General features: G+C 42.0%; 1 protein-coding gene across 4 annotated transcripts in view; it reads right to left on the minus strand.

The window, feature by feature from the left end:
* The window catches only part of GADL1 (glutamate decarboxylase like 1), a 158,856-nt gene extending 149,810 nt beyond the window's left edge, over positions 1 to 9,046 (minus strand). For all 4 annotated transcript variants that reach the window (XM_073222837.1, XM_037008624.2, XM_037008623.2 and 1 more), the window contains exon 1: positions 8,828 to 9,046. Coding sequence is in view for 3 of the 4 variants with exons in the window: in XM_037008624.2 (XP_036864519.2) it covers positions 8,828 to 8,864 (37 nt within the window). In the remaining variant the exon portion in view is untranslated. The remainder of the gene's footprint in view (positions 1 to 8,827) is intronic.
* Between the last annotated feature and the right edge of the window lie 3,028 nt (positions 9,047 to 12,074).

Genomic DNA, 12,074 nt, shown 5'->3' on the forward strand with positions numbered 1-12,074 from the left:
CATTGAGCATTGAGCCCCCCTATACAGAATTTTATTGTTGTTAACAACTATTTGATCAATAAATATGAGAGATGCCCTCTCAAAAAAAAAATCATCCCGAATCATAGTAGCTTTTGCATATACACTATCCACCAAAATCATTACTGTCATGTAATTTTTCCATAAATGGAGTACCCCTAATTGGGGAAGGTTGCTAAATGCTGAGTAAACTATTAAACATTTCATTTAAAAAAAAAATTGTGGTGTTCTCCCACTTTTTTTTTTTGCTTCTGTATTTTTAGTTAATATTCAACCAATTATTTTTTCCTCTATCTTGCTTGTGATATTAAAAAATGTTGAAACAACCTAAGTATTCAGCAATAGAGGATTACTTAGAACATATTTAGATTCCAATGTGAAGATCTGTTTGAACATATCTGTGTAAGAAGACAAAAACCAAACCAGATGAATACAGCTGGAAAGCCCGGCCTAAAACGAATGAGAAAAATATTTAAACAAAACAAAAAACACATCCCTAACCCTGTCTGCTACCAAATTAATTTTTTGTCAGAAATAAGCAATGAAGACTCATTACACAAACTACAGACAAGCAGAAGAAATTAAGAAAGAATCCATTATCCACCAATAATAACTACTTTGAATCTCTAAGTGTATATTCTTTATGTACCTGTTCCTTATATAGAAGTGAATCATTTTTTAACAAAATGGACTAACTGTACAAACTATTCTGTAATCTACTATAAGTAAACCAACATTTACATTTTTCAAACTAAGCCATATTTCTAAACATTTAATGCACTCCACCATTTTACTATTACTAATGCTAGAGAGAAATAATTGCCTGAAAATGAATTAAGAAACCAAAATAAAATAGAAAATATAAAAAATTCCAAAAATAGATCAAAAAAGGGCTTAAAATATAAATGTTTGTAAAATGCCCCATAATGCCCCTAAATCACTAACATTTGAAGTAATTAGTAAATGAGGGTATCAATTTTGAGCCAACTTATTAGAATGCTTAATGAAGCTAATGCAAAAATTGAGGCACTGAATGGGAAAAGCTCAATAAAATGCTTTATTGCCTAATAATAAAAAGCCTAATAGATAAAATGTTCTCATGGCTGTTTCTAGAATTTAAGGGTTAGACTAAGAAATTTAACACAGCCAAGAAGACAGAAAAGGAAGAACGGCCAGGGTAGTATCACCTGTAGTTCAAAGACAGCAGTCTTCAAGGGAAATGATGAGCCATGAGCATTGAAGCAGCAAAATCCAGGCTGCAGAGAATTCTAAAGGCCAGATGGTTAAGGCTCTTCAATAGATACATTATAAGAATAGAAAAGGACCAGAGGGCGAATCCATAAATTAAAAGACATACCACAATTTTTTAAATGGGTAAGACTAAATTTTTATGTCTGGGAATGCACACTAGGATGGTTAAACTATTAAAAAATGCAAGAAGGTAATTACTATCAAACTCAGGGTAATGGTCACTTAGGGAAAGGCTGTGACTGGAGGCTGGCACATGACATATGCCCCTAGGTCAGTGGCAAAATGATGCTTCTTTCATCTGGGTAGTGGTTCCAATAGTACAAAATGATAGCTAGGTGTTCCATGTGATCAGCTCCTCATCTGAGCAGAAGCTTAATTAACACAAAACGGAAACAGTCATCGTGGAGTTCCAATCCCTCAGGAATCATCAGAAGCTCAAGGTCAAGGGCATGTGGGAAGGGGAGAAAAGGGGCTGCACGGATCCATGAGTGTCAGGAGAAAATATAATGTCTATTTTTGAGATACTATTTTCCATCAGGGACTTGCCCCTTTCCCTATCCATTCTACCACAGTGGGATGGAATGGGGGGAGCAATCCAAATCAAGAGACAGGGCTTCTAGAGAAGAAGTGCAGTAGGACTGGATAACAGGGAAGGGACGGCATCTTACGGACATTCAGCGAGACTCTCACAGAGGGAAAAACTCAAAAACAAGGTAGAGATTTCCTTCTAGACTGAAAAGAACTTCCCCCATGGAAGAGAAATGTGGTCCTGCTGGTCGATCCCACTTCTCAGTCAGAAAAATGAAGAAGCAAAGAGAGATGAGAAAGCAATGACACCACAATGTTCCCAGGATGGGACAGAAGCAACACGATAACTTCTGTAGAGTGTATAAATATGTAAGGTTAAAGGATACTCATGCACACCTTTATTCCTGAATGATGGTGATTTTTTTCTTTCTAAAAAAAAGGAAAGAAACCACCCTTCTTTACAAAGGATCTTGTTCCTGAAGCTAACTGCAAACAAAAGATACTCAACAGTAGCCACCTTGAATGCACCTCAAGTTCATACACAAAAATATTAGGGAACATTTACAAGTTAGGTATTCATGAACTGTCATTACATCTTTACATAATAAATGAAGAAAAGCGAAGGGCAGAAGGAAGACTAAAACTTACCTTAACTATGATTTACAGCAAAGCTATTTATTCAACATGACAATTCTTGGAAAATTAATCTTTTGTCATTGGCTTTGACTTAGCTAATTTTTTTTTCTACTTTTAGTTTCATTACCAGTGCTATCTCTTTTAAATCAATTATGCTATTTTGTAATATTGAGATGCTGGAAATTATTTAAATGGTCAAAGACAGGAAGGCAAATCTGAAAAATTAGTTGAGAAGATAAACTACATGTCCAGTGACAAGGAATTAAGTGATGCAGTAAATGATCTATGATAGTGTTTTGTTGTACATATTTCTGGATTGTTTCCCCCTTATAAAAGAAAGCAAGTTCAAATTACACAAAATCAGAGAGATAACCCACCAAAAATATCAGAAATTTAAGGAATATCCATAACCCCACCTACTCAGAAGCAACACCTACTAATCCTGTATTATCTGCTAGATATTTTCCAAATATCTAATCACCTAATCATTTTCCAAAATGAGAATGCCTTCAAACAGTATTTTATAGCCTACCACAATTTATTTAAATTTAATTATTTATTTATTTAAGCTATCCAGCTTGTTAGGCTGGAGGAAGGAAAAACAAGGACATGCAAACAGAACAGAGAGATAGCATAAAAGGAGAACAGAACAGACCCCAAGGTCCGTGCCTTATATGGAAAGGGGACAGCTCTTCCTGAATTCCATCCTTCTGATGTGCCAACTAAAACCCTGGATGGAGACCCCCTCCATCCAGAAGGAGGAGACCTCTGGCTGTCCATCACCCGACCCTGAGCCAATAAAAATTCCCCACATACCCCTAGCGTGGCCCACTTCTCCCTCCCTTCCCTGTTCTCTTAAAAACTCCCTGCCTCCCCTCTTGGGCACAACTTCCACAGCCTGTGTTTCAGACTGGTAAACCTCGCCCAGGAATTCTGCTCAAATAAACTGCCTGGCCCTTTGTTGCCTCTCGTCGCCTGCTTATTTCGGCTAGAATTTATCTTACACAGCTTATAGAGTATTTATGTTTTAAATAATGCCCTAATGTTTGACATGTAAACACTTACAAGTTTTCACTATCATGAACAACTCTGAGTAGGAAAAAGTGAGTACAAATTCAACACTTAAATGCAGCAGAGTATTTGAGGCATCCTGTACTGTTACCTCCCACCACTCTGTTATTCAACAAACATATGTTGAATATGTGGTCCTACTATGTGCCAGACACTTTGCTAGCTGCTGGGGATCCAGTTGTTAGGCAGGAAAATAGATATGAGTGGGGTGGAAAGAGAAAAAGGCCAGAAAGTCCACTAAAAAATAAGACCCAAAATTAATCAATTAAATCTTAAAAAGCCAAGAGCAACTTGGTCTGGAATGTTTGGATATTTCCCAGATAAAGGAAGGTACCTCAGCATAGCCCATGTCTTTATTGTGTTAATCATGGAGGCCCAGCTGGCTTTTTTACCTTTACCTATATATATATGCTGTTCTTTTCTCCTTCTGGCCGTAATTAAGTAGTTTATAACCTAGCCAACTAATTTAGCATGCAGGCCCAGCTGTAAACAACATAGTGAAAGACAGGAAGGATTCCATCTTAAATATTCTATTTTAATAGCCAGGAAGTTAAAAACATAAGATTCTTAACTTACTCTTTAGCAAACAGACAAGAGCTCAGCCCACCTTGGGGGGCTTGGCAGGCAGCCTGTTTGATCTGCTCCCAGACCAAGACTCTGGTATCCCAGGGAGAAATCAGAGCAGAAAGTTCCTTGTGTTAAGTTAATTATAAGTATTCAAAAACCACTTAACAAGTCTGCGCCCCCACCCTTAGTCACATTCCTAAAGAATCCTTAAAAGACGGAACCCCTGGCCTTTCCCGGCTTTCCTCTCTCTGGGGTTCCACACTTTCTAGATGCTTTTCCTTTTAATCTTTTCTCAATCTTTCAGGGGCACCTCTTCTCTGGGGCAGCCCACACTCCCCTTTCTCCAAGTGTGCTCCTTTTGCCTTAAATAAATTTCTCACTTAAACTCATTGTCTCTGCGCCTTTCCAGTAGTGTTTTATTACTTTGCTTTGTCATTCTAATCCTCCGAATTCTAGCTTTAACCTTCACTCTATCCAATCTCAGACAAGTCAGAGGGGCAGCTGAGAGCCCAGACCTGGGCTTGCAAATTACTACCGCTTGCTGACCAGGACCTGCAGTTTACAGTCATGCTCTTTAGTAAACTGCCTGAAAGTCTCCCTTCTTTACCTATAGGAAGTTCTCAGAACAGAATCTCACTCCATCCAGTGCTCTGCAGCTCCCCCAAAGCCTGGGGTGGCAGGGACTCAGTTGCCACGCCCTGCAGATCCAAGCGGGTGCTGGACGCCAGGTGACCCTGGCTTAAGGAGTTAGCAGGGGTCGTGCCCCGTGCTGAGTAGCTGTTCAATGAACTTCCTTTAGTATTCTATTCTGTCATTCTTTAACACTCTTACTTTAATGAATTCCTTCCTCACTTTGTCCTCTGATTTCCCTGCGTCACCAAATCCAACTCTCCCTAACATATTTTGGTGCCGCGCCTTGGACAGATTTCCATACCCGGTAAGCAGAACCACCCTAACAAGTCAGTAAAAAGAAGTGGTCCATGCCCTCATGGCCTTTATGCAGGAGGTTGAAATATAAAAATATGACAACATGCTTTGAAAAGTACTATGATATGGGCATTACAGGGGTTTTCCAAGTTACTGGCACTAGAAAGATCAGTGAGCAGGGTACAAATCTTGAAGTTAATTGTGAGGGTAACTCCACAATGCCACTGGCCAAATTGCTTTCTGAAAATCACTTCTCCATGAATCACCTGGACCCTTCACTCACTCTTCTGTTTTAATATACAAATTAACTTCTCCTCAGTCTTTCCCAAAAATGAAAGCGAAGATAACAGCAACAGAAGCCAAAACACCGAGAGTGTGTGACTGATCGCACAGCAGACAGACTTCTTGCAGCAATAGGTAATCTGTGTTCGGTAGCATCATGCAGCTGAATGATGTCCCCCTGAGCTCTCTGTAAAGTTGTGAGAGTTACCTCTTAACCTCTACATCCAATTTTCTGGATATAATAAATGTATTTATGGGAAACCTACTACCTGCCAGACATGCTGTACATTATTTCTAATCCTTGCAATACTTCTAATCAGTGGATGTTTTTATCCCTACTTTACAGATGAAGAAACTGAGACTCACAGAGGATAAATTATGTATCCAGAGATAATAGTTGGAGCAGGCTGTGGGCCAGGGCATTTGCTATGCCTTCTTTCTCCCTGTTTGCACGGTTACCCACACAGAACAGTTATGGTCCACTATGGGGCTCCTGCTCCAGGGCACCACCTTCTAAAATGGACCCATGTGCCATGGCCTAAGAAAATTCATCCACTGGTAATACTGAGAAAAAGGCCATTAAAAGAGTGTGTCCCATGGGACACTGCCCTTTTCCTGCAGAAAGACCAACCTTTCTCCCCTTCCTAGCAACCAGAATCTTCCCATACAGGGACAAAGCACAAGTCCCTACCTGGGCCAGAGGGACCATGTGAGCTTTGTCCACAGGACTGCCACCTCTAGCCCTGCCTCTCACATGGACCTTTGAACACTGACAGTCTTTGATCCCATCTTTCCCACCTAAAAGGAAGAGGGAAGAACACTGCTGTCACTTCAGTGAGCTTAAAGCCACATTCCAGGGTCCTCTCCAGTGTTTTTCCTGTGGTCCCTGCATAGCAGGCAAAGGATGCTGCTCAAGGTCACCTGTGGATATTCACTCTCACAGCCCAGCAGGAGGCAGTATGGGCCATGGGCCAGGTTAGGTGTTAGGGGTGTGGGCACTGGAGTCAGAGCCCTGGAATGAACCTCAGAGCTGACAGGCACCTTCTCAGAGCCTGTTTTCTCAGAAAAAAAAAAGCAGACTATAATAATTTCCTCTTGTTAGTGAGGGTTAGATAAGATGGTGCTTGTAGTTCAACATTGCAGATAGTAAGTATTAAATAAATGTTAGCACTTCTTATCCCAATGAGGCATCAGCTTGGGTAATAAATGTTGCCTGCAGTGGGTTTCATTTAAATGAGGATAAAAAGGGATTAATAAAGTGAAAGGGTGACAGAGAGAAAGAAAACAGAGAGATAGGGAGGACAAAACAATTACACAGAAATTTTGTTCCTGAATATCATGGCTTCAGTTTTACTATGACATATCAGACTTAGGACATAAAAGTCAGCTTTTCAACATAAAAGATTTCTGTCCCCACCCCAATGAAAACTTTAAATTTTTTTCATTTTGAAAGTGTTTCAAGAGAATCAAAGCTAAATAAGAAGAAAAACAATGGCTTCACTGGCCAAATTATGTGGAAGTTTCCACATACAAATTTGTGATACAGTTTCAGATCATAAGAAAATATATTGAGTTCAAATACTTCTTTTTTAATGGGATTAATACTTCAATCTGATATAATTAATTGTCTAAAATGCTCTGGGATATACTGTGGCAAGATCACAAACTGTATAAAAGCATGAAGAGTAGAAGAGAACTCCTTATCTGCAACAAGATTCTCTATGACATTCTTCCATAATGTATAGGTCTGTAACAGATTCTCAATAAGACAGTTTGTTTAACACAGGCATATCATTTAACATACTCATCAAATGTCACCTTCACAATCTTGTCAACAATACTTGCAAATATACCAACTCTGGCAGATATTTATATTTTATACTCTTTCAAGATGCCATAGCAAACATTTGGCACAATTAAATGTTATTATAGACATGTTATCACCTTATCACCTGCTCAAGGATGACCAGACAGATAGCAGCCTAAGCCTCTGGTGTCCTCAAGAATTCATATTTAAGGCTAAACTTCGAACTTCACTATTCAAAAATGGCAACTATTGAAGTCATCACAAGCTACAGACATACCTGGTTACAAGGATACATGCTTAATTTAGGAAGAATAGATACTTTTTTTTTAGGTTTCTATGAGAGTTCTAAAAGGTGACTTTAAAACAGGACTTGAGGTTAAAAGCAAAACAAGCAGGGGTAAGGTAATGAGATACAATTAACCTGCTCACCCTTGCCTCACATAAAGAAGCCTGCCATGTTATTAGCAATTTTGTCAATCAACAATCTAATTTATGCTTCTCAATCAGTTCTCAAATAGCCCAATGTCTTAAACCACCATGTGTGCTGACCCTAGAAACACAAAAGCAATAGTTTCACAAAACGCTCCAGCAGTTTAAAGTGCCAGTGTTTTATGCCAGATAAGGAAAACAATAACAAAGCAACTCTTTAAAAATATTTTTTAAAGAGGATCTGAGGCAATGATGCTGGGGACCTTCGTTGGGGCTTTTAAAGGAACGAGTAAAGTGTTTCTTGAAGCACAGTGGTTCTTGCCTTGTTGACTACTGTGCACAATTCCCAACCCTGAAAATGACTCATCCACAAGGAACCCAAGGCTGTGTGCCTGACTCACCTGTTGAGCCCAAGCCCCCAGAGAGTTTCAACTTAAGGCAGCTTCATTAAACCCTGCTCAGTATAATCTGAAAGGGTTACAGATGCAAACATGAGTTATTCCTGGAGGAACGCTCCTCCTAAGCGGTCAACAACTAGTTAGTGATAATATCCAAATAGCAATAGTAATGGCCTCTCAGAGCAGGGGTTCATAGCTTTGGGGGTACACGGAGGCAGTCTGAAATCTTCAGCAAACCTCCAAGCATGCATATACAGGTGAATTTTGATACGGAAAGGGCTCAAGGTATTTCATTGAATAATCAAAGCAACCTGAGACCCCTCCCTCCGCAAAAGCTGGAAACCATTGTTTCACAGTAGAACTAAACGACACCCAAGCCATGAAGTCAGTTTGGGGAATCCTGAGGCACAGTGCCTTTTCAAACACTAACGTCCCGGCCCCACGGCCAAGCTCCGATCCGAAGTACATTGGGACATCACTAACTCCGTAGGGCTCAGGAAGCCTCTCTCAGCCCCTGCGCTCAGAGTAGCAGGGGGCGGGGGTTGCGGGGGGTTGGGGGAGTGGTGTGATGTGCACGTCCCGAAGTTGAAGCCAAAGCACCTCTCTTTCAGGGAAGGCACTGCCCTGTGTCTAGGGTTACCCCAATCTGCGCGGTTATTTATCCAGCCCGCTCAGTCCGTTTACGTCCCAAGCGCAATTCTCTGCGCCTTGTTGGAAAAAAAAAAAAAAGTTAACTTGTTTAATTCTAAAATGACCTGAAAAGGTGTAGGAAAGGGCGCAAAAATCCACGAGGATGGGGACGCACCCGCCCAGCCGCCTTGTAGGGAAGTAACCCTCCCACTCGTCCCCCAGATCAACCCGCGCGGGGGGCGGTTAAGGACCAAGACGCAGCCGCGCCGGGGCCCGTGGTTACCGTCCGCTGGGCCCTCGTGGTCCGGGTCGCTGCTCATCGCTGCTCAGGGCTGCCCCCCGCGCGGCTCACGAGGTCTAGGCGGCGGCGGCAGTTGCCCGGGCAGCGCCCCCCTTGGGGACCCGCAGGTGCGCCCGGCAGCAGCTGGGTGCGCGCCACCGCGAGGGAGGGACGAGGGCGCGCTCGGCTCCTGTCAGTCGGCGGTGCCCGGCTGCAACGCCAGCCTCCCGCCGCCCGCGGCTCTCTATTAATACTCGGCATGCAGCTGGCTGCGTGCCACGACTTGCCCTAGGGCCAGAGTCCCTCCGCCCTCCGGGGCAGGGGTGGAAACTGTGTGCAGGAGCGGGATAACTTGCCTGCGTAGGAATAGGCAGGATACCCCCTGCAGCCTTCCTTGGGTAGACCCTGGGCAAGGCAGGTGAGTGAGCCTTGGCCTGTGACCTTCCCAGCATCCAGGTTTTTGTAGTGACCACTTCGCAGGGTCTGATCTGGCCCGAGAAGCCCTAAGCTAAATATGATGCCTGCTCCAGGCCATCAGCTCAGGGAACCTATTTTAGGGCAGCTGCCATGAACAGGATCTGCTACCCATTCATTCAGTACTGCCTTGACATTTAGGAGTTCTACAAGCGAATTCCTTTCTCAGATCCAGTTTCAGCCTTCTCCCTCTGCAGAAGTCCAAGTTTGGAGAAGAAAAGGGGAAGGCACCTTGTTGCCAGGTGATAATGAGCAACAGGAGGTGGTGAATTAAAGAGACCCAGTGTTTGTTTGGTGTTCAAACTAAAATTTTCTCAACATTGCATTTTTTCCAGAAAGCTCATGGAAGCTGGGTTTCAGCCATGTTCCTATTGTAAATTTAAATTTAATCAGTGAATACTGCTTCTTTGTCATTCCTCCAACAAGCTTTATGTTTAAAGCTAAATTCACTTAGGAGTTCTGAACATGGGTTGTTGATACAATAGGAGCAATCGGTTAGTACCATTTCAAAGCATGTTTATGACAACTACATTACAGAACTACATTACGAATCCAGATCCTTCAATGGGTAGAAACAAACAAACAAAAATCCTGGTTTATTTTTACACAGAGCCTAGTACCATTTTTTAGCAGGTGAACTCTTTCCTCTGGCTTGCATAATCAAACTCTGATCAGTGAAAAGAGTGCACCTTTTTTGTCAAGTAAGGACTGATTATTCCTAATATACCTACAACTAGAGTTATTAAAAATGTCAAAGTTAGGACAGATTCCTAGAATCTGTTTAAGAATGGAAATTATTATTATCTCCTTTAAAAAATGCACAAGAGGAGGCTCGGCTAAAGTAACTTGCTCACAAACAGAGGTGAGGATAACTGGAATATAGCTCTCTGTAATTACAAAGCCTGTGCCTAGTTTCTACCTTGGATCCACTGATTAGACACTTTCTGCAATCTATAGTAAGAGCTTTTCACCAACAACCTTCAGAAAAATGATTCCTTAATAAGAACAAAGGTAGGCCAACCTAGAGAGTCATGATTCCCTCATAGAGGAGCTTCTACTTTCCATAACAAGGCAGGACACACAAATGGCACTTGAGAAAGAATGTGGGACTCAGTGTCCCAAGCAAGACTACTATGAGAACATCACTCATTCATTCAAAAAATCCATTCAACATTTGTTAAATACCTACTATTATACACACTTTACTGGAAGCTGATTTCATCTCAGCAACAGATTCCCCAAAGAATGCTCCAAGGAATTAGACATTTGCAGCAGAGAAAGAAAAAAGCAACATCTCTCCATGCAGATGACCATTGAGCTAATTTACTTCAAGCTGAAAAATGTGCCTTTTGCTGGACAGGACATGGAAGAGAAGAAAGCAGATCCTGAACACCATTCTAGTAGGAACATTTCCAGCAGTCACGACTAGCAAGGAGGCTCACAAACTGGATTGGTCTAAAATTCTAGTGGCAGGCTCACTTAGAGGCAGTAAAATATAATGATCAGGAATCTAGTCTTTGTTGTCAGACAAACACTGCATTCAAATGCTGACCTAGGTCAATGATGATCAAATACTGGGTGAATCCAACACTGTCTAGTGAATTAATAACTTGGGCAAGTTATACAATTAGCCGAAGACTACATACTGTAAAATGGAATTAATAGAACAAACCATATAGGATGTTTCCATGATGATCTATGCATTGATAAAGAAGTACTTTTGTTGCTCGTAGCAGAAACCCAAATTAGCAGTGACTAAAGTAAATTAAATAATATTTTCTCACTTGATGTGAAGGTAGCGGAGGTAGATAGTCTCTAGTTGGTATTATAGTTCCATGTTTTCATCAGGGACCTAAAAACTGTTTAACTGCTTCAGTGTGGGGAAAATGCAAGTTCCTATGGCCAGGATCCTCACCTGACCCTAAACTACTTGACGATGTAATTGGTCTACTGCTAGGCTACTTTCCCACACCCATAGAATAAGCTATTATCAACTGAGTCACGATATAAAAAGCTCTGGGCAGAGGCAGAGAGAGAGGAGGATTACAGACCTGCAGACTGTTGGATGCATATGAGATTCTAGTGTTTGACCTATTGCTGGGAGAATGAAACCAGGTAATACACCCTTCTACCCCAAAAATGTTTCATTGTCATTTCTCAGTCTCACTGAATCCATAGTAAATGTACCCAGGGCTGAAACCCTTAGGCAAGACATCCAGCGTCCTACAGGAGTTCAGCCTCAGGACTTCCTCATTGTCTTGCCAATGGGTTTCAGCCCCAGGCAAGTTCACTATGGATTCAGTGTGACCAAAGAAAATGACAGTAGAATGTTCTTGGGGTGAAAGGGTTATACCCAACTTTATTTCCAGGTGGCAGGTCAGTCACTAAAATCCTATTCACTCAGAGCAAGTCTGCATGCAGCAAGCCGGTCTCTGCCTCAGGGCCCCTCTGTCCACACAGCCGTCCTCTGTGCCTCTGTCCTTGGCACTGCCACCATTCTAGCCTCTACTCTGCTCTGCTCTCCTGCAGCCTTGCAGCCCTGCCACCATGTCGCATGCAGAGCACTGGGCAGGGCTGTTTATATAGAGTCAACAGCAATGTATTTCCCACAGGTGTGCAGTGAGCTAGTCAACCAGGGCCAGGTGAGAATCCTGGCCACAGGAACTCTCATTTTATCAACACTCATGGTCACAAAATGGCTGCCAGAACTCCAGCCTAAATCTTGCCCAAACAAGAAGAAGAAGGAAGGGAGAAAGGACAAATACAGCACTTGGAA

The sequence above is a fragment of the Manis javanica genome, chromosome 15, assembly GCF_040802235.1.
Source record: "Manis javanica isolate MJ-LG chromosome 15, MJ_LKY, whole genome shotgun sequence".
In the NCBI taxonomy this organism is placed as follows: Eukaryota; Metazoa; Chordata; class Mammalia; order Pholidota; family Manidae; genus Manis; species Manis javanica.